The sequence below is a fragment of the Amphibalanus amphitrite genome, unplaced genomic scaffold (assembly GCF_019059575.1).
Source record: "Amphibalanus amphitrite isolate SeventyFive unplaced genomic scaffold, NRLGWU_Aamphi_draft 000224F_arrow, whole genome shotgun sequence".
NCBI classification, from domain to species: Eukaryota; Metazoa; Arthropoda; class Thecostraca; order Balanomorpha; family Balanidae; genus Amphibalanus; species Amphibalanus amphitrite.
The window spans coordinates 204,704-226,260 of NW_024881719.1; the positions used below are offsets into that span (position 1 = coordinate 204,704).

At 48.7% G+C, this 21,557-nt stretch overlaps 2 protein-coding genes across 3 annotated transcripts; both read left to right on the forward strand.

Annotated features, from left to right (window-relative positions):
* The first annotated feature begins 8,416 nt into the window (after positions 1 to 8,416).
* On the forward strand, positions 8,417 to 18,937 carry LOC122385585. 2 transcript variants are annotated; one of them, XM_043373956.1, is made up of 8 exons: positions 8,417 to 8,466; positions 14,166 to 14,383; positions 14,682 to 14,762; positions 15,146 to 15,295; positions 15,799 to 15,920; positions 16,234 to 16,506; positions 16,779 to 17,302; positions 17,668 to 18,937. In XM_043373956.1, the coding sequence occupies exons 2-8, from the start codon at positions 14,372 to 14,374 to the stop codon at positions 18,507 to 18,509; spliced, it is 2,004 nt and encodes a 667-aa protein (XP_043229891.1). In that variant the 5' UTR covers positions 8,417 to 8,466; positions 14,166 to 14,371; the 3' UTR covers positions 18,510 to 18,937. The 2 variants fall into 2 exon arrangements, with proteins under 2 accessions (XP_043229891.1, XP_043229890.1); XM_043373955.1 differs by having other exon boundaries at positions 8,422 to 8,591.
* On the forward strand, positions 8,432 to 21,423 carry LOC122385586 (5'-nucleotidase-like). Its single transcript, XM_043373957.1, has 2 exons — positions 8,432 to 8,493; positions 19,437 to 21,423. Exon 2 carries the CDS (start codon positions 19,696 to 19,698, stop codon positions 21,145 to 21,147), a length of 1,452 nt encoding a protein of 483 aa, XP_043229892.1. The 5' UTR covers positions 8,432 to 8,493; positions 19,437 to 19,695; the 3' UTR covers positions 21,148 to 21,423.
* Positions 21,424 to 21,557: the final 134 nt, after the last annotated feature.

A 21,557-nucleotide genomic window follows, 5' to 3' on the forward strand; every position in this document is an offset into this window, starting at 1 on the left:
TTGTAGTAATCATTAGTTGCATCATGTATAACAGCCTATTTCCCACTGGGAATACTCATGAGCTACTGTGTGCAAAGAAACATTCACTTCATTCACTTCATATTTTGCAATAATGTGTAGTGTGCAAGATGTATAGTTTATGGTAGGACCCGGTTGGACCCGTCAGAAAATTTCCAGGAACCGGTCTGGACCCATATGGATCCAGACTGGTTCTTTGGACCGGGTCCTCGGGTTCACATTTTGCCACCTCTACCAATGACCATAGCTGTCCGAGATGAAAGTTACAGAACGCATACATGGTGTCCTCCAGAGGTCTCACAACTTGTACATCTGGGAATTTTTCAAGGTTACATGAGGTCAAGGCGGTCACGTGACATCACTGCTATAAATCAATGGGGAACTATAAAAAACTGTAATTTTGGCGCAGAGAATGATCTAAAACTATCCCACGTACATGGTATCGTGATTTCATGCACTCCTTGCAAAGTCCAATGCTTTAATTTTGCATTGTTAACCTTGCGTGACATCATTTATGACGTCACCAGGGTCGTACGAGTTTTTCGTCAATAACTCCCGATTAAATGGAGCTAGAGAGTCGGGAAAGCCACCAATGGACTCCGGAAGACCTTCCGAATCGAATGATATGCCATATGATACCCTTTGCCCAGCTTCGTGACCTGAGGGGCTCTGACCTGACCTTGACCCGAGGTCAACAACTTAAGTTGACCTCACCCTAGCAAAAAGTATACCAATCGATGCACCTGAGCTAGGCAAACACAATGATGCCAAAATCGCGGCTCTGCGGCCATTTTTTGCGAAGTTATTTACTAAAAAACGAACCCGGAACTTCAGTCACGTGACCTGACCTCAGACGCTACCGGTTAACCTAAGACCTTAAAATTGGGTACCAATCGCTGCGACTTGTGACGGCACACACGCTCGTTTTTTCCGCAAGGCTCTAGCTCTATTAGAAGCGAAACGGCGTGCTGGGGTCGTATCAACCCCTCCGAAACCCATTTTGTTTGCGGGAAAATGAGGAACTTATTGAAAGAACACCTTTCTATTTTTTTGCATGTCAATTTGCAATGACATGAAGTTTATTTTTAAAAAATAAAAATGCGAAAAATTTTGGTCCCAAAAGTCATTAGAGGTACATGAAAAAAGATTAAGGTTTTTGCTCAACAATGAAATTTTTTCTTTGGAATTTTTAAATAGTAATATTAATTTTTTATTCATCGCAAGCTTAGTGTTGTTTACTTTTTGTTGGTTGCTTAACCCGTTCTTGAGTTATAGGCCATCAAAATCACCGTTACATACCGAAGTTAAAAAAATGTAATGCAATATAACTCAAAAAGTTTTGATCTGAGAAGTCTGATATTTTGCCAGGCGTCTTTGGGGCCTATGATTACCCCTAGGACCAATTTTCATTAAAATCTGAGAGATGAGGGTGACGGGCCTGGTACGATCTATCGTGGAATGCCCCCCTTTATACAGTGCAGAGTGTGGGTCTGGTTCGAACCCCTAAACTAACACAGCGCGACCCGAAGGTCATGTTTAGGATGGACACGGCGAAGGTCACCTGTAAGCGGTCGCGGTCTCACCCGGCCCAGGCCGTAACGGATGGATGTTCACAGGTGGATGGAAAGAGGTTACAGACACTGGCAGTTTGGGTGGTAATTGCTGCCCATTACCCTTAGCCGTGGCTAATTGTGCTTTCGCCATCGCGCTGATGCGGGTCAGAATGCGCAGGAAGGATCACTTGCAAAAATGGCTGGTGAAGTTGTGAAAATACTGCGCAGCTAGAACGTACAGCCCACCGCTAAAGTAATGTGCGGTTTTACCAATCTCATTTGGTGGCTTTCACTGACGATTTTTTAATGCGGAGTGATCGAAAAGAAGGGGCCAATAGCTAAGGTTGCAGCTGCAAGGGTGACGATACATGCAAGCTACATTCAAAGTTTCATTGTAGTTTGGCTAATCGTTCCTAAGATTCAGAAGCAGAACATACCCATGACTGAAACCGCACATTTCTTCTGCTGTGGACTGTAAATCTTCTCATGAAATTACATAATTCGTAATAAATCCAACCTTTGTGTTCTTGCTTGTAATGTAGCAAAAACATTTTTGTTTATATTTTGAACGGTTGTCCCTCTGAAGCAGACAACACTTTGCCTTACCCACTTCACTCTGACTCATGGCATATAATTGTACTAAGTACTAACCACTCACCATCGTTAGTGTGTCATGACCCAAGGACAACAACTGCTATACAACACCGTCTACGGCCTAGCTGCCGCGCTAAAGAACACAGCATAAGTCCGCACCTCTACGAGTACTGGATTCAAGCGACCTGTGGCCGATGCATCCGACAATGCACCTCGAGCCAGACACTAGCATTGCGTCACCAACCGAGGAAATGCTATGTATGTATTACCTCACGCAAGACGCGTAACGTTCGATTTATAGTTTTCAACCTGTAATCATCGCGCCTCAGCAAGCATAATTCGTCGCTAGGTTTGGCGGTCACCCGGAACTGCTGTGGCTGGTGGCGGTCATAATTCGAATAATCTGTTTGAGATGGCTCTCAGGGGTGGTTTGTAATGCATTCCACTTCATTCCAATAAATTTGCATTTGACATCCGGACATTCACGCTGTTCAAAGAGGCCATTGAGCAGGAGACTAGCACTCGGAGCATGATGACGTCTTACAGCACCCATCTCCCAGAATGACTGTTATGCCTGCATACAATGTGCATCGTTGATATACGGAGAGCACTCACATATTTTTGACTGGCTAATTATGCTCTAACCTGCTTCTGCATGTCTATTTAGATAACAACTGACCAAACAGAGGGCTACTGGTTAGCCTGAGAGCAGGTCATATTTCCTCGTGATCAGTGCTCAGTGATCACCACCCTCCTCCTTCTCGGGTGTGAATATACGGGCGTCTCAGGGTAAATCGGCGCCAGGAGCATTCTGAGAAACCACCGCTTATCCGGATCAAATAACCGTGTTACCTAATTGTTATTCCGATAGCCGATCGGTAGATGCAGTCGCATGTATAAGAGCCAGATCCATTATTGCCATTCTGCACGCCACAAGGAAAGACCTTATGCTGTCAGGATTCAGGAACTGCCCTGAACACCCGAGGCACAGCTTGAATTGTTGGGGGCACTTGACAGCAGGGATGTTGAATGTTGATCCCAAAGTCGTATATTGTCAAAACCTTTGTAAGACTTGTATTGAATCCTCATGTAGGTAGGTAATCTGCAGCGCTTGTGATTGCGGTTTCTAAAAAAGCCACTAACGTATAACATACAATAGCAATGTGTCGTGGTTGTTCTGTCCGAGATGCACGTTGTGAATAGGTAGGGATTTATGTACATGCTTATTTATGTACATGGTATGTGCTTACTACCTTTGCTCGTACATATTGCAAATGCATTACATAACAACACCCAGCACACATTTCTAGCAACTAGGCCTGCTCTTTAGTACACTTCACGTTTGACGTCATGTTTGATGCATGCATACATCACGTTCCAAATGAGCCCTGACCATTAGCCAAACACTCCCTACTATAATCTGTCCGCGCAAAAACCCGGCCCAGCGTCACCCCGGCCGGCAGCTGACGTAAACTGACGTGAAGCCGCCAGACTGCTCCGCCCATCAGCCGCGGGTCAGCAATCGAGATCAGACGTGAGATGCGCCCGCAAAAACGGGGGCGGCGCGGCGGCCGGCGCGGCGCGCGGTGTGGTAGCTGACCTTGGTTCCGCCCCTCCCCCTGCCGGTCCCCAAGGTCGCCGGCCCGGGTCATCTCCCGCCGTACGCGGCAGAAGAGCTGGGTGGCCGCTTATTAGCATTCGAATGAGAGCAGAGAAGGCGGAGCACCGCAACGGTCGGCTGAAGGCAGACAGACGAGGCGGCGCGGGAACAGGAGAGGCGCACGATGTCAAAACAAAAAGTGATATCGAGCGAAGCGGTTTATATCTGGGAGGTATACTACAGTCATTTGCATTTGCATGATCATTTATCATAACTGACAGTATATGGGATTCAACTCCAAATTTCCCTAATGTAGCTACATACCTATATGTGTATTACTATTGTGTATACCTTCCTTGCGTGGAACTCAATCATATCGTATAGGTCTGTCTCTCCGGTATTTGTTAACTGATGCCTCCGTCAAGACCGCAAAATGCAGCCCAGATTCAGCCGGGTTTATGCCAGATTCGGGACAGCCTGGACCGTCTTAACCCGCGCCGGGCCGGGGGGTGTTTGAACACCTCCCCTGCGGTTTTTCGCAGATATCTCAAAAACGGCGGCGCGCCGCCCTTTTTGGCACACCTGTTCGTGCATCTTTTCCCCACATGTTGTGAAAATTTCAGACCCAGGTCGCCTTAGGTCAGGTCACCAGGTCACGCCAAGTGACCTCACCTCAGAAAAAATAAGAATGCTCGTCATAGCTACACCGACTGAACGATTGCCTTGAAACTTTCAGCGATTGGTAAGAGCAACATTATCTATAAAATGTACCTATATCTCGGAATTTCGATATCGGTGACCTAGGGTCAGGTCAATTTTGCGGCCTAATTGGGAGAAAATGGGATGGGAGAAAATTGAAATTTCTGGTCAATGGGAGAAAAATGAAAAGCGTCTGTTTTGCACGAACGCTATTCTAGGCACTCTCAAACATTGAGATGTAGGGAAAATTGACACACTGAACCGGAAAATGGCAACTGTGACCCCTCGTTGTGTCCCCGAGGTTATCTTGGGTCACGAACAGAATCGAACAGTTTTTCGCTAATAACGTCTGATGGATGCGTGCTAGAGCGCTGAAAACGCCTTAGATGTGTTCGGCTCGAAGTTGCGGATCGACTGATATCCAACATGACCTTTTCCGCGGTCAGGTCATGACCTTGACCTGAGGTCAAATTTTCAAGCTGACCTTTCAAGGTCAAATTATAGTTCATTCGACGCGTCTCGACGAGAGGAACACGATGCTGGCAAAAGTAATGTCATGGCTCTTTTGAGTCAAAAGTTATTGCCGAAAAAAACGTTTTTCGTAACAACGGCTATTTTTGGAGTTTTTGCCCTCTGAAGGCTAAACCGTTGATCTGAGGTCAAATCTGAGAAAAACACTCAGAAAGGCCTGTAAAAGGGCTATCGAATGCGCCTTTCCGCGGCGCTGTAGCTCTATCGGTTCCCGAGATAGCCGTCGGCAGTTTCCAAAATGTTGAAATAGTCAACATTTTACCTTTGGTGACCTCTGGTGGCCTCACCTTTGACCTGACCCAAAAAATGACCGAAGTGTTTTCGTCCTTATTTTGGACGTTCTTTCGAAGTGCCGCTTACCGCGTGTCGCTACGTGGCCCAGGAGCCGAGTTAGAAGGGGGTGTTCAGACCACCCCCCCCCCCCCCCCCGGCCCGGCGCGGAATCTCGGAGCACCACAGACTCGCACACACAGAGGTTTTGGGGTAGTTGATAGGTAACCAGCAACTGCAGGCAGCCTTGGTCTTAATAAAAACAATACAACAGGAAAAGCTTGCGGGGAAGTCCGAGGGCTGCCCTGCCGCCCTCAACGCGAGGCCCGAGTTGCGGAGCTCCCACCAGCGGCACGAGCCCGCTCTCGCACCTATGCGATACGCCGGACACCGACAACCTATGCCAGCCTTCCGGCACAAAGCACTTGGCGGCTCTCGCACACTCAAACACGTAGTGCTGCACGAACTGCAGGTCGGCGAGTACGTACGCCTTTTTCGACGGAGTCATGCAGAACACCTAGTGGGCCAGCACCCACAGAAACAAACCGTCTGGCACAGAGCAGCCGTACTCGGCCAGTGCTGATGCCTTCAGCAGCCACCATAGGCGTAGGAACAGGGGGGAGGGCAGGGGGCCATGGTCCCCCACTTTCGGATGGGGGGCCAGCAACGTTAACTGCCTTCCCCCACCTTTTGCTGACTTTTCACTGTTCACGTTTCACGCTCGCTCGTAATAAAACAGTATTTTGGAATTCGCATGGGTGCCAAGTGCCAACCAGTGGCGGATCCAAGGGGGAGGGATCACACGGGTCATGTCCCCGTTGGGCCCGGGGACACCACAGGCCTGCCAGGGACACCACCGACTTATCAGGGGCACCACAGACCTGACAGGGGCACTACCGGCCTGTCAGGAACACCATCGGCCTAGCAAGAGCACCACAGGTCTGCCAGGGGCACCACAGACCTTCAGGGGCACCACAGGCCTTTCAGGGGCACCACCGGCCTCGCAGGGGCATCTTGGACCTGTCAAGGGGACTACGGGCCTGTCAAGGGCACCTCAGGCTTGTCAGGGCTAAGGGGCACCACAGTCCTTCCAGGAGCACCATAGGCCTGTCAGGGGCACCACAGGCCTGCCAGGGGCACCACAGGATTGCCAGGGGCACCACTGGCCTCGCAGGGGCACCTTAGGCCTGTCAAAGACATCACGTGCCTGACGTGCCCGGACACTTCAGGCTTGTCAGGAGCACCAACGTAGTCCTGTCAAGGGGACCCCTTTGACAGGCCCAAGATGCCCCTGCGAGGCCGGTGGTGCCCCTGGAAGGCCCATAGTGCCCCTGCGAGGCCGTGGTACCCCTGCTAGGCCGCTGGTGCCGCCCTGACAGGACTACGTTGGTGCTCCTGACAAGCCTGAAGTGTCCCCGTCAGGCATGTGATGTCTTTGACAGGCCTAAGGTGCCCCTGCGAGGGCAGTAATCGGGGCAGTAATCGCCACGCCATGTGTGGATCGCCCATGATCGTAAATACAATACAATACAATACAATACGGGCCTGTAAGGGGCACCTCAGGCTTGTCAGGGCCAAGGGGCACCACAGTCCTTCCAGGAGCACCATAGGCCTGTCAGGGGCACCCGAGACATAGCAGGGGCACCACTGGCCTCGCAGGGGCACCTTAGGCCCTTGAAATTTACCCTTGAAAATTGTTGACATTTAAATGATATTAATCAAGATTTGATGATCAGCAAACAAGCTCAAGCTATTCAAATCACACCCAAATCAAAATAATAACTTTGGCAATGTTGATAACTCTTGCTGTCTTATTGAAAAGCAAATCTTCAATTTGTTCATATCCAAATTCAATGCCAAGCACTGAAATCTTGTTGCAAGGCCCTAAAAACAACAGACAAAAACAAAACAGACAAGGCCCGTCTTGTGGAAATCGACAGTGCGGTGCGGCGGCCTTGGCGAAATTTCCCAAGGCTGCTCTTTAACCCGGTTTACATAGCATACTTGACGAGGCTCTAGCTCGTTAATTTGGCGATAATTTCGATGCAGTGGTCTTCAAATATTTAGAGGGGATCATTTTGTAAATTGTTCAGCACCATTGGTATCTTTTGCAACATCACGGACGGAGATATAAGCTTGCAACAAACCCTATGTAAACGCGTCTTTTGTTTACATTTTAGTGATGGGCCAACTTGGCCGCCCAAGTACTTGTTTTGCGTGAGTAAGTACAATTTTGTCAATTTTGAAACGGCTATATCTCGCAAATTTTGGTACCGATTTACATTTTATGCATATATTTAGAATCGGCAGAGTCTGGGGAGTTCATTGATTGGAAATTTATGCCGATTCCTTTCAATTTTTAAACCCTGATAATCCCTTTAAAGGCATCACGTGCCTGCCGGGGACACTTCAGGCTTGTCAGGAGTGAAGAGCACCACCACAGTCCTTTCAGGGCCCAGGGGCCTAGCAGGGGCACCACGGCCTCGCAGGGGCACCACGGCCTCGCAGGGGCACCACCGGCCTCGCAGGGGCACCACAGGCGGCTCGCCGGAGGCACCACGTGACCACAGGCCTGCCAGGGCCATAAATGAAAAATATTAAAAAATTTATTAGGGCACCACCAAAATTATGTGGCCGAAATCCGTTGAGTTTTTAATTTTGGGTATAAGTACGGGTGCCACTTCGATTCATGACCCTCCCCTTGGAGTTTTCCTGGATCCGCCCCTGGTGTCAACGAGGCTGCGGAGGCCAGGGGGACGAGTTCATCAGATTTAATTTCTGGACGAGAGTGTCCCTGAGATTTTGGCAGATTTATTCAAGATTACTTTACTACTCGATTTATTGTCTTGTCATGTTTTTTTTTATAATTAATTTGAGCATGCTTGCGAAAATATAGTGGCCGAAATCCGAGGAGAAAATGGATTTTGGGGGTAGGGGAGGTTTAGGCCTCTGAGAGCCTGCCCCCCCCACACTTTTGAAAACGTTCGTACACCTGCGAATGGAAATACTCCAAATTCGATAGTCTTATTTCAATTTCTGTATATTGTGAATGAAGACCCTACGTAAATCGATGCCATATGGTATGAATTTCTTCAGTGTTTTAAGCCTTGAGCAAAAACAAAATAATATCCTTGATTGCGTCGTATGTTGCGCGCTGCGCCGCGTCTGGCACAGGGCGCCGGCGATTGTTTGCGCGGGGATGTGCGGTTTTGTTATTTTTTACTAGAGATAAGTGTTTCTCGTATTTCAATTTTGATTCAAACAATTTTAAAGGAGAAAACACATTCAACTAAAAAGTGTCGTCCTAGCTCAGGCTTACGTCATTTGTGAGTTATTGTCATCGATAGGCGCGGTGCCCGTGAACACCCCTCGGGAATATTGGGTGTTATTGAATTTAATGTTCAGATATCAGAAGTTTTGTAATGTTCTTTCTTTTGGGTAGTGTTTTCACTTTTTAACCTCTTCACTTGACAGTTTTCTCCTTAGGTGAATATTTTTTTTCGCATATCACTCAAGTATATGATGTGCATGACAAAGTTTCACTTACCATACCATACCATACCATACCATAACGTATTCGAGAATTTTGGTAGGCCACTTGGCCTGATGGTCCCATTCTCATCGAGCAATGCTTAAAGGAAATAGTTCACTTTTTAACATGGGTTTTGAACTGGAATAGCAGTTCCGTAGCTTGGGCTGAGACGAGCATAAATCATGAGCTTTTACAGCCCAACGATCACCCTAGGCAAAGATATTCTATTTCTCGTCCCGAAAAAGGTGTCTTGCGTTGAGGATGTGTGCCTTGCATATATTTCCATCCAGTATGAAAAGAGCATGGGTCCCGAAAATTCTTCAGAAACTAGAGAAATTATCTACGAGAACTCTAGAGAAATTATCGTCCTGATCAATTAGGACATTCAAGGGAACATTATCAGATCGAGCAGATCGCCCAAATGCCGGTGGCTGCGATAATTTCTCTGTTTCTGAAGAATTTTCGGGACCCATGCTCTTTTCATACTGGATCGCGTGTGCCTTACAGAAACTGAAAAGTTCTTCCTATATCAAAATATAGAAAAAAAAATCTTTTGTTATAAAAAGGTTTTATTTTCTTTGCTGATTATTTTGAACATAAAAAATCATAAATCGTTGCAAAAAAATAATTTCGTGAAAGTGAACTATTTCCTTTAATTCAATCAGGAATTTGGTGGCGGATAGGATGCCGAATTTTTGACCAGAGCGAATCCCCACTTATGTTTGCATGACGTGTGAATGAGCGATTGTTTTTCTACTCTAGATGAATGGGTATTAGTATATATTAGTTCCGAGTGGACAATTGTGACGCTGTTGATACAAATATGTAACAGCAAAAAATTTAGGTTTTAGGTTAGGTTAGGTTGTAGGTTTGTAGGTTTTAGGTTTTAGGTTGGTAGGTTTGTAGGTTAGGTTAGGTTAGGTTGTAGGTTTGTAGGTTGGTAGGTTGTAGGTAAATAGGCAAGGTTAGGTCAGGTTTGATTATGTTTTTTCTTTTATTTCCAAGACATATAAGTATCATTTTTGGATTCAGGATGTCAAATAATGTAAGAATTTGAAAACTATCTTTTAACAGTCACTCGGACTCAATGTATACTTTTACCGATGAATGCATGCCCTTCTGAGTGAAAGTTGCTTTCGGTATCGTAGTAGAGAACAGTCAACTCATCTGTCTGGTTTCAGCAGTGGCTACTTTCACATTCTGTTCTGGTCTCAGCCTAAACCCGCTACCCCTTCTCTCATTTGCTTTTTTGAGTTTTATTTCCTTTCTTAGCAGGGAGTGCCACGACTTGTTTATTTTATCTGGTGTTAACGTAAGGTTCTGCTAGTCGCTGGGTTTGAGGGCGGGGACACTCCTGGGCCCTGTTTCACCGGTGATAGCAGCACGCTGCTTTTACACGTGTCAAATTGGGTTTCCATGGAAAGGAACATCAACAGGCCCATTGCTCCAACACTACCACAAGTGTGACGTCAGCTCGCGCGATTTGATAGCAGTGTGGTAGCAGCGTCCCGTGAAACACCGCCCTGGTCACCTGATCATGGGTGGCGGAGTAGTTAAAAAAAAAGATGCCATGCCAGTGGGCATCCAGGCGCGCCTTGAACAGGCCCAGGGAAAGGAGCTAGGCTAAGATGACCTCCAAGGGAAGGGAGTTCCAGTCGCTAGTCACTCTCGTGCTGAAGCAGTGTCTCCTGGCCCTCACTTGTGCTTGGTCCTTCCTCAACTTCCATGGATGCCCTCTTGTTCTCTGATCCAGTGTTAGGGTGACGAAGTCCTCGTGGCGTACATGTATCTCTCAGTGTAGCACCTGATAGGTCTTGATCATGTCTCCGCGTCGTCGTCGGTAGTAAAGAGAGGGGAGATCCAGGAGTCTCAGCGTCAGCCGTTCTGTGTATGGCCGATGCCTTATGTCCGCAACAAGTTTTGTGGCACGTCTCTGCACTCTCTCGATGGCCTTTTGGTCTGCCTTGGAGAAGGGGCCCCAAATGCAGCAGCCGTACTTAAGATGGGGCCAAACGAGTGACTTGAATAGCAGGGGACAGTGTCGCAGTTGATGGCTTGGAATGACTTGCGTATCAAGGCCAACACCGGTGATGCCTTTGAAAATTAAGTCCTCACAGGCACTTGCGGCCTGTTTTCTGAATTTCAGATCAGTGTTGATGTGCACCCCAAGATCTCTCCGATTCCGTCTCGCTGAGTTGAAGGCCGTTGAGTGTGTAGGTGCACCCTGGGTTGCGGCTGCCGATGTGGAGAACCGCGCACTTTTCTTCGTTGAATGGTAGTTAGCTGCCAGGCCTTGGGCCACTCGGCAACGGCGTCCAGGTCATCTTGTAGGCATCTCCTGTCCTGCGCGGTTTGCACCAGGGCTGCGGAGTCGGAGTCGGAGTCGGTCGGAGTCGACAGTTGTGACCAGAGTCGGAGTCGGAGTTGGAGTCGATTTTAGAAACCCGAGTCGGAGTCGGAGTCGGAGTCAACGAAAATCTGTCGACTCCGCAGCCCTGCTAGGTCTGCGGAGTCGGAGTCGGGAGTTGGAGTCGGTCGGAGTCGACAATTCTTCCCGGAGTCGGAGTCGGAGCTGGTTTTTGAAAGCCGGAGTCGGAGTCGGAGTCGCCGAAAATCCATCGACTCCGCAGCCCTGGTTTGCACCCTTCTATACAGCTTCGTGTCGTCGGCAAATCTTTGGTAGAAGGGATGTAGCTACCCTATAAAAATTACCGCAAGACAATCGCCCAAGCGGCTGCTGAGATATGAGCCTCTCAAAATCACTACTTTTGCAAGAAAGCTTGAACACCCTTGACTTTTCACGTGCACGTGCCACGACGGTCACTGAGATGCATCAAAAGTAGTCAATTACGGGGTAGAAGGGTTGGGAGATACTTAGCAAAGAAGACCGCAGGCCAATCGGTCCGGCGGTTGCTGAGATATAAACCTCTCAAAAGCGTTACAGGCTGGGCGGGGCCGGGCCGCTCAAACTGAGATTTTTCCGTTACCTTGAAAGGACTTCGCTTCGCTCGCTGCGCTCGCTCGCTCGTAATTATATTATCTCTGGCCTGTATTGGTGTTTTGCCAGCCGCGAACGTATAAGGGGGAGGAGGGTCTGTTGGACCCCCCCCCCCCCCTGCCGTTTCGCCCTTGATCGAGCTAGCGCCTCGCGGAAAGACGAGCGTGCTGCCCGTGACGAGAGGAAGCCGATGACATCCAATTTTTAAGGTCCTGTGTCGTTGGTTGACCTTCCAGGCCAGGTCAATGACCCAAAAGTCGTGAAAATCGGAACCTGTTAGAACGTCGTTAAGTGTGGCTACTATTTTTTTTCGGGGTGCTGATCACGAGTATCATTTTAGTTTTGATCACTTCATGCATTTCGGTCAGGTCGGGGCAGGTCAGGTCAGGTCACCAAGTAGGGGTCCTGCCGGGTATTCGTAGGGGTTATCCGCCTCTGACAGCTTCGTAACATGTTACGAAGGTACCAAAGCTACTTCATAAATGTTCAAATGGTTGCTAAATTCGAATTCAGGTCCAAAAACTAGCCTAGAAACATGTTCTTACCTAGAAGTGCTTACCCAGAAGTTAGAAGAAGAGGACAATGGAGCAGGAAAGCTCGTGATGCTGCCTCTCATCATAAGTGGACATGAAGTAGTCATACTGCTTTTTGAAGTATCCAGTACTCTTGCAATTTACAACCCAGTGAGGGAGCTTGTTCCATTCATTTACTATTCTTGCCGAAAAGAACATTGACCTTTTCTTGCTCTAAAACCTCCCCTTCTTGAGTTTCAGGTTGTGTCCACGAGGCCTGTGTCTGTGCGCCGATGTCTCCAGCTCAATAAAATTCTCTTGAATCTTGTCATATTTTTTCAGTATCTTGGAGACCTGAATCAGATCCCCCCCTGCCTTCTTTTCTCCAGTGTTGTGAGGCTAAGTTTCTGTAGTTTTTCTTGGTATGGCAGCTTGGACAATGCTGGGATTAATTTTGTGGCCCTCCTCTGAACCTTCTCAGTTAGGGGGACCACGCCTGTACTGCATACTCCAGTCGTGGCCGGACAAGTGCCTTATACTGAGCTGGGAGAGTCACCTCATCTAAGCAAGTAAATGTCTTCCTTATTCTACCAAGCATGGAGTTAGCTGATGCAGCAACACTGGCAACATGCTCGTGAGCCATCATATCATTAGTAACAATTACGCCCAAGTCTCGTTCTTCAGTCGTTCGTTGAAGCAGGACAACATCAATATGATACATGATCTCAGGATTTCTCCTGCCAAAGTGCATAATTTTGCATTTAGAACTGTTGAATTTCAGCTTCCACATGCTGCTCCATTCGCTCAGCTTGTTCAGGTCTTCTTGCAATATGTCTGTATAATATAAAGCATGTTGAACTGCTCTATAACTGCTCTGCTCTGCTCTGCTCTAACTTTAACTTCTAACTGAACTGCTCTAACTTTTGCATCATCAGCAAATAATTTTCCATCCGAGACGAGGCCATCCAGGAGGTCGTTAATGTAAATAAGGAACAGTACCGGCCCAAGCACACTTCCTTGTGGCACCCCACTCCATATCCTTCTCCACCTTAAGTAGGAGCTTGCTAGGACAACTCTCTATTCGCGCTGATGTGAGTAGTTTCTAATTCAGTTTAATATGTGTCCTCCAATTCCTGCAGCCTCCACCTTCAGCATAAGATCAAAGATGCTTGTGGGGAACTGTGTCGAAAGCTTTTTTTACAATATCAATACACAGTATCTACTGACTTCCCTTCATCCAAGGCATCTTCAATATCACCAAAGAACTCGAGCAGTTGGGTTACTTTAGACACGACATACCTCTTCTGAACTAATGTCGATATTTGCTGAAGAAACTTTTTTATTTGAGAAGATTTTTGAAGAAGAAAAGAAAACATGTCAAACTAGAAAAAGTGAACCGAGGTCATCAAAGGTCAATGACCTGGTCTGGCCTTCAGGTGATCTTGACACCCACCCCAATGCATGGGAGCAAACGGGCGAGGGTTAATTGTGGGTACCTACATACAGTAAAATGCCTCATTTGGGCTGGCACCCGACATCCATGAATTAGTTGATGCAGTGATAATGATGCCTAGCTAAACTTTGTTAGTATTTCACTTTGGCGATCTAAAATAGAATTGTCATAAATTGAGCAAAGGGAAAGGCATCTTACCTAGAGACGTTGAGTGAATAAATAGTGGTTTATAGTTGGATTTGCCTACCCTGGGTGTGTTTGACTGTACACCTTTTTCTACTCTTGCTATGGCCTGAAAGCTTCACACCACACTTCCCTCCTTAGGAGATGTAAGTAAAGATTGTCTCCCTGATTTGAGCAAACCACTCACTCAGACTTCAAAGCATTAACACGCTGTTTTTTCAGATTCTTTCATAGGCCAAATCCCAGACTGGCCAGGCATTCACTTGCCAATGTTTTATGTATGCTTGGCATTAGTCAAGACTCAGAATCAAGATATTGACTGGGCACCACTCCTCGCATAGTCATCCAAGTGTCAAATGCTGAAGCTGTAGGAGTGCACCCAGCCACAGGCTTAGATTGGCTGTAAAGTGTAATCATTAGTTGTCAAAATGTTGTCAAAGGTAAGTGTTTTTTTTTTTTACTCTTGGTTTTAGATAAGAACGTTTAAAGAAAATGAAGAATCTGTGCTTGCTCATAATACCACAGTAAAGGTGGACACTGGATAATATAGTCAATAGTCATTGCTTGTAATTTTGTGCTATTGTTGTTTGCATATAGTAAATTGTTCTTCATTTTAGCTGCCCCTAAGTATCAGTCCTGACTCAAATTATTTACCTACCATCTCTGCCACAGAAGTATTGTATAATGCCTTGAACTCACCAGGCATGCTTATATTGACATTTATTGGTATTCTTACAGGCTGAATTTACTATAAAGTACGATAATGGAAAAAAGCTGGTATTTTGTGACCGAATAGACATGATCGATGGTGTTGAGGAGGTGAGCACTTTATTCTCATTCTGTCTTAATAGCAAAACAGAACTCACTAGTCTGTACAGGAATGTATTCGGATTGCTGCTCGCTTATAAGGAGTTACATGTGTTACACAGCAGCTGTCGATGTATATACATTCTTGGGAGTGTGGTAAGGGTATTGTGCATTGTTGATTCGTACTCTGGAGCCAGAGTTGATAACATTTCGGCAAGCCCGACTTTGAGAATATCAAAGAACGGACTCTGACCGACTTTGCTTATGGCTCTAACTATGCAGCCCTGGTTTCATATCGTTTCTTCCGGCTTGTTTGCACATTGTGTCTCTTTTGTTGTTTCGTTTTAGCATGTTAGGTAGTGTACTTCTGATGGTGTGTAATTGTTTGTTTCCAGGAACTTTTGCAGGGCACAATTTTCGTCTACAAGTGTGCGCCACAAAAGGAAAGTGCGGAGACGTGGAAGAATGTGTTTGAAGATTTCACAAAGAGAAGATTCGTCATTTCCAGCTCAAAGCTCTCTGGCGGACCGAGAGCTATATTCATGGTGAGTGGGTTTGTGATAGCTGATTGCAATTAACTGATGAAAGGAGCGCGGTGCGATGAAGGAACAGTAGCGGTGAAAGCAATTGGCTCTGTCGGTAGAGCGTTGGACTCCGCGTGGTGAGAGCACGCGTCCTGCACGTGCCATAGACCAGGAATCGGCGGGTAGAGGGCAGGGCCAAAGCAGCAAGTTCCGCTTAGTGAGGCTCTATCCTGGTAAAACCTTCCATTAAAAAAAATCGGACTAAATTTATAAAAGAAAAACATCTAATTTACATCGGTTTCGGACCTCATCGATTGTCTGCGTTTTACATGAAAATAGTTCCCAAAAGTCTTGAAGTTTCTTTATTTTTGTCGTTTGACGGTGCTATGTATCAATGTCACAGATTAAAACAAACGATGCGTATGGCTTCAATGCTTCTGGAACTGACTGCATTGTCTATGACTGCTGTAATTTTCTTGTGTTTTTCGCATAGGTACCTATTGACTAATGGTATTTTGTTTCAGGGAAGATATTGCTGTGTTCACCGACCCGCACCCCGGACCCGACCCAGAAAGAAGGCCCAGTTCTCCAAGCGCGACTTCGGATGTCCCACCATGCTAGTGGTGAAAATCGAAAATCCAACACGGTAGGTCATCTGATATCTCATTGTGGATTGTCAGCTATCGTTGGTGGTGTCAGTTTCCTGCTGGTTTCATTTTAGAGGTGAAATATTTAGAGGAGTAGTAGTCGAGAGTAGTAAACGAGTTAGTTGCTGGGATGTCTAATTTTTTTTTTTTTTCTGAGGGCGCGGGTTGAGCTTATCATCGATGATGTAATGTCTCATATGCGTGATACAATTATAACAACCAGTCTCTACATGTGTCTATAGTTGGACCCAGTCAGTGACTGCAACTGGTCGCCTAAACTTTACCCCTAACGGTCCTTCAACCTCTCCGCAGAACCAAGCGCTCGAAGCGTCCGCCGACCGATGGCTACAACATGCGCATCGTCTCCAACAAGCAGGCGCACACACACTCACTGGAGCGCGCGCTGCCCTTCCGGCGGATTAGCGCCGACGCGCAGGCGGCGCTGCTGCAGCTGTTTGACGAACACCACACGCTGGCCAGCGCTATGGAGACGTACAAGCTGCGGCTGCTCGAGCAGCTCGGCGATAAGTACCTGGAGGAGGCATCCGACCGCTCCGTGCTGCCCGACAAGAACGCCGCCTACCGGTGAGTCAGACGGGTCGGGATGGCTCTGTCGGGCCACACGGGTGGGTGACAGTCATTGGTGTGGCTTGGAACTAGTGTGTGTACCTCAGAGGAATTTTGAGCAAAGTTAACCTTGTTTGTAGACATGACACGCACCTACCCAGACTTTACAGTTTTGAAATTGTTATTGTAATTGTATGTAATGTAATGTAAATTGTAATTGAAATTGAAATTGTAATTTGAAATTGTAACTACCCACCTTTCTGACCGCATCACTATTTCCCACACCACAGACTGTACTACGAGACTTATCGAAAGCGGTACGGCGACCTGACCAGAAAGCAGGTGCGGAAGCTGCAACAGGACGCTGCGAAACGACGCCAGCTCGGCCAGAAGCCGCTGAAGCACACGGCCTCTTCGGCAGCCGGCGGTTCGCTGTCGACATCAGTAGCTACATCTGCTGGCATGGTGACAGTATCGGTATCTACCTCTGTGGGTGGCCTGCCGGCAGCGCTGCCTGCGTCCGCTGCTACAGCTACCGTGGCGTCACCTACATCGGCCGCTGTAGCGACAGTGCTGCCACCTACAGCCAGTAGCGTTAAAATGCTGACTGCGGCTCCACCGGTCGCTGATGGCTTCAAAAATGTGTTTACCGGTAAGACGAAGACCAGTGGCAGCCACGAATTGGTTACTCCTAAGCCTGGAGGTGCAGGAGATGCCCCAAGAGTCCATTCACCGATTGCAGTCATCGACTGTGCCAATGGCGAAAGTGACCAAGATGACGACACTCATGACTTCATGGACACGCTTGAATTAGGTAGGTGTCGTCAAGTTGCGTACCGTCTACACTGCAGCTCCTCTTGGTAACTGATTGGTGGAAAAAAATCTACTTTTTATTCAATGTTTAAGCTAAAAATATGATTGCTTATAGACCTCTCGTTTTATTGAAAAGTGATGGCAACAAGCATTATGGCGAGATTTGTTTGTAATCATGCGTAGAAAGGCGAATCGCCGTCTGCTTGTCATGGATTGAAAATTTGACGTTCTTTTATGCAATGAAATTGGTATGCATACAAAGTATACATCGCCTGTATATGCTAATTTTGTTATAACAAACTGCATTGAGTCGTGCTCCTTTTGGTTTGTCATGCACGTCGTGACCGGCTGGTTTTCCGTTTCCAGATTCCACAGACATGCCCATCAACTGGGTGACTGCACCAGCACCGTTCGGCATCTCCTCGGAACAGGAGGTGCCGGGCGGCGATATGGTGCCCGTCTCGAGCGACGTGGCCGCTGCCGTGGCCAGTCTGCAGACCACGGCTCCTCACGTGTCCAACGTGATCACGTACCCGAGTGCCGGCGCCGGGGACGCGCTGCTGGCCGACTCGGCGGGGGTGGTGGTGTACGAGACCGCCGGCGAGGTACCGGACGCGCCGGAGGAGTACGTGACGGTGCCGGCCGGTGGGTCGATCGTCACCCTCCCCACAGACTGCGTGATGAGTGGTGAACTGGAGAGTGACTCTGTTGATCCCCTGGCGCTGGACGATGGCGCTGTCACCTCCACCCCCGCCGCTCCGGCGGGCCCCACAGACGCCGCCGCGTTCAACTCGGATGCGCGTGTACCGAGTGTCGATAAGCTGCGCCGGGCGGTGGGTGAGTGGTCGACGGAGATCTGTGACCGTCTGAGCAGTGACAGCGACGGGGAGTGGCGGGAGGCCGTGTCCGCCTTCCTGGAGAACTGGGACCGGCTGCCGGCGCCCGGACGGAGGAAGGCGCTCAGCAGCTTCGGCCGTGTGAGCGGCCTGGGTCGGCCGAGCGCCGCGCCGGCGCCCGTGCCCCGGCACACGGCCCTTCCCACCGAGTCGGTCTCCACACAGACCGGGTACGACGACCCGACACCGGAGGGCAGGCCCGGCTCCTTCGTCCTTTGTGTGATCAGGAATGATCACGATTATCTGGCAGAGGTGCCCGTCATGAGGCCTCGTTACAAACATGTACTGCCAAAGCTATTCGGACTAGTTTAGTGGAACCATGGGTATGGTGACGCTCTGGGTGGCTGTACATATAGTGTGTGATCTTCGTGAAGCTCTCATCCATTTGTAAATTCCGTACAGATTGTTATTCATTATCATCGCACCGTGATCATGGTTCTTCATGTGTATAACTTCACTGAGTCGTGGCATCATTTAATTGGGAGTGCAGTGTTAAAAGGATGCTTGAAACTGAAATTGAGGCTGGCGCCGCATTACGCTAAAACTGTGTGCTCGCCTGGTGAATAGCTAAGTTTTGAATTTTGTTTCGGGCTGTTTGGATTCATGTTGTTCCCATCTCTTGAATGTATTCACTGGCTGAATGCATTGTAGCTACATTTTGTGATCGACCTTGTTTTATGCCTCAGTAAGCGTTGAGTTTTTCATCGTAATGTCAGAGAAATATAATTGTATGTTTGGAATTTGGATTTATTTCATTTATGCCTGCTACTTTGCTTTCTCGGTATACGACGGGAAGATGGATTCACTTTTTCGTTACTCATAACCAGAGGTTCTAGTTAGAGTTAGCCAACGTGCTGACGGAATATATTTGACATTGTGAAGGAACGTCGCTGGGTTGAAGAAGGCCCTAAAAGCAAGGCTCGAAGAAGCCGACTGTTGAAAGCGTTGAAAGCTGGTTGAAAGCGGCCAATGCGCCGATTTCGCGTGCTGCGATCGTGATGCCATGTGATCGTGAGATTTTTTCTGTCTGGGATCAAATGGTTGTTCTGTAGCTTTGACTTTCGTTTTGTGTCGGGTCGGATTATTGACGTTACCACTCGAAACTCCACCCAGTTGTATAAATCGATATTTGTGCAAGATATGGCATAAACAGTCTATCGTGATGGTGAAGACTGCTCAGCTGTTCTTGTTCTTGTATCTGGTCAAGTGTATTATAAATGTTTGCGATTCCCAGAGCACGACTAGAGTCACCGTTGTGCATACCAGCGATGTACATTTGCACTTTGCAGAGAGCGGTGCATTACACGGTGGATGTGAGCAGAAAACCAATTGCCATGGGGGACTGGCACGTTTCGTCAAGTTTGTTGAGGAGCTAAAGGAAGCTAGGTCTAACCTGCTTGTCGTCGATGCCGGTGGATTTATACCTGGGAGACTGCTTCAAGTCGATGGAGGTCGAGAGGCAGTGACCGAATTGGTCAAGCCGTTGCCGTTTGACGCCATGGCATTTGGAGCTTTTGAGTTGAGTGATGGCATTGACGCGCTAGCCGATTATGTGAAGATTGTCGGCCAAAAGTTCGTGTGCACAAACCTGGAGTTCTCTAAATCTTCTGAAAATGGAAGATATCTGGCCAAAATGTGCCATAAAACAATGATCAAAATGTACGGAGAGCTCCAGATTGGTATCATTAGCTACATCAACAAGGAGAGCTTATCAAAGAGCATCAAAGGAATTACAATACTTGACGAAGTGGAGGCTCTCAACGCCGGGATAAGTGAACTGGAATCAATGTCTGAGGATATCTCCATCATCCTCGCATTGGGCTACTCTCACCACGCGCTGGATAAGCGGATCCTGGAGAAGGTACCCAAGATCAACCTCATCATCTCCGGCAACTCGTTCGCCATGTTCTACAACGGCACGCCGCCCAGCGGAGCGCACAAGGATTTCGACTATCCGCTCACCATCCACCATTCGGAGTCCGGCAACGGCAGCCGGCCCGTCACCAACCAGATGGTGGTCGGAAACTACTTCCACATGCTGTACGCCGGCAAGCTGAAGCTGGTGACGACCAACCAGGAGGTGTCGCTGGACACGCAGTCCGAGTCCAACCCCGTCTACATGCACGGGGAGAAGGACCCGGACACACAGAAGCTGGTCGAAAAGCACTCGCACGCGCTCAGTCTGATCCTCGGCCAGTCCATCGGGTTCAACTCGTTCCTGCTGGACGGCAGCCACAGGTGTCGGCACAGCGAGTGCTCCATGGGCAGCCTGGTCGCCGACGCCATGGTGGAGGCGGCCCTGCAGTCCGTCGAGGCGCCGCCGCCCGGCGCCTGGACGGTCGCCGCCGTGGCGCTGCTCGACAGCCACCGCGTCTCCTCCAGTCTGGAGCGCGGCGCCGTCTACCGCATCGACATGCGGAACGCGCTGCGGAACGACTCCAGCCTGGACGTGCTGCGGCTGACGGGCGCCGAGCTGCGCGGACTGCTGGAGAACAGCACCCGGCGCGTACTGAACGGCTCCACCGGCTTCCTGCAGGTGTCGGGGGTACAGGTGGTCAGCCGGCCGGCCGAGGACGACGGGCCGCCCCAGCTCAACATCTCCGTGGTGTGCGCCGAGTGTCTGCTGGCGCGCTACGAGCCGCTCAACGACAGCACCGTGTACTCGGCCGTGGTGACCTCCTCGTTCGCGGCGCGTCTGACGGCCCCCGGCGGTCCGCTGACGGCCGCCGTGTCGAACCGCAGCCGCCAGGTGCACGGCTCGCTGCGTCACGCCGCCGCCGACTACATCAGCAAGCTGTCTCCCGTGTTCATCCCCACCGGCGACAGGCTGATGCTGCACCTGCAGACGGGGACGGCGGCGCCGGCGACTGGCACACCCCCGGACGGGTGGCGGCTGGCGGCAGCGGCGGCCGCCGCTCTCCTGGTGGCCAGGGTGGCTGGAGTGGCGTAACGCCTCTGCAAGGTGTTAGTGTTGGATGTCGGTGTGTTGGGGTGGTTTAGATTGAAAGGGTTCCCTTCCCGGTTCAGTGATGTGTTCTGTAAACTGCGCCGAGATGGAAACGTCAGTAAGGCGTTGTTGGAGCTGTATGTATTGTGTTAGTACCGTGTCGTACTCTGTGAATGCGACCGTTCACCGTTGTCTGTGTCATGTGCATGCTAGCGTTATTACCCCGTTCCGAAAACATCTAACATTTTCATCAGTAATATATTGATAAACAACTTGAAATTATTTTTAAAATCTATTCATTCGGCACACGGAAAACACTCGTCAAATTCTGTCTTTATTATGTTATGATTCGCATATACATACAACGAAATAATATTCGTATCGCTATATCGAATCAAACCCTCTTTCCAAGA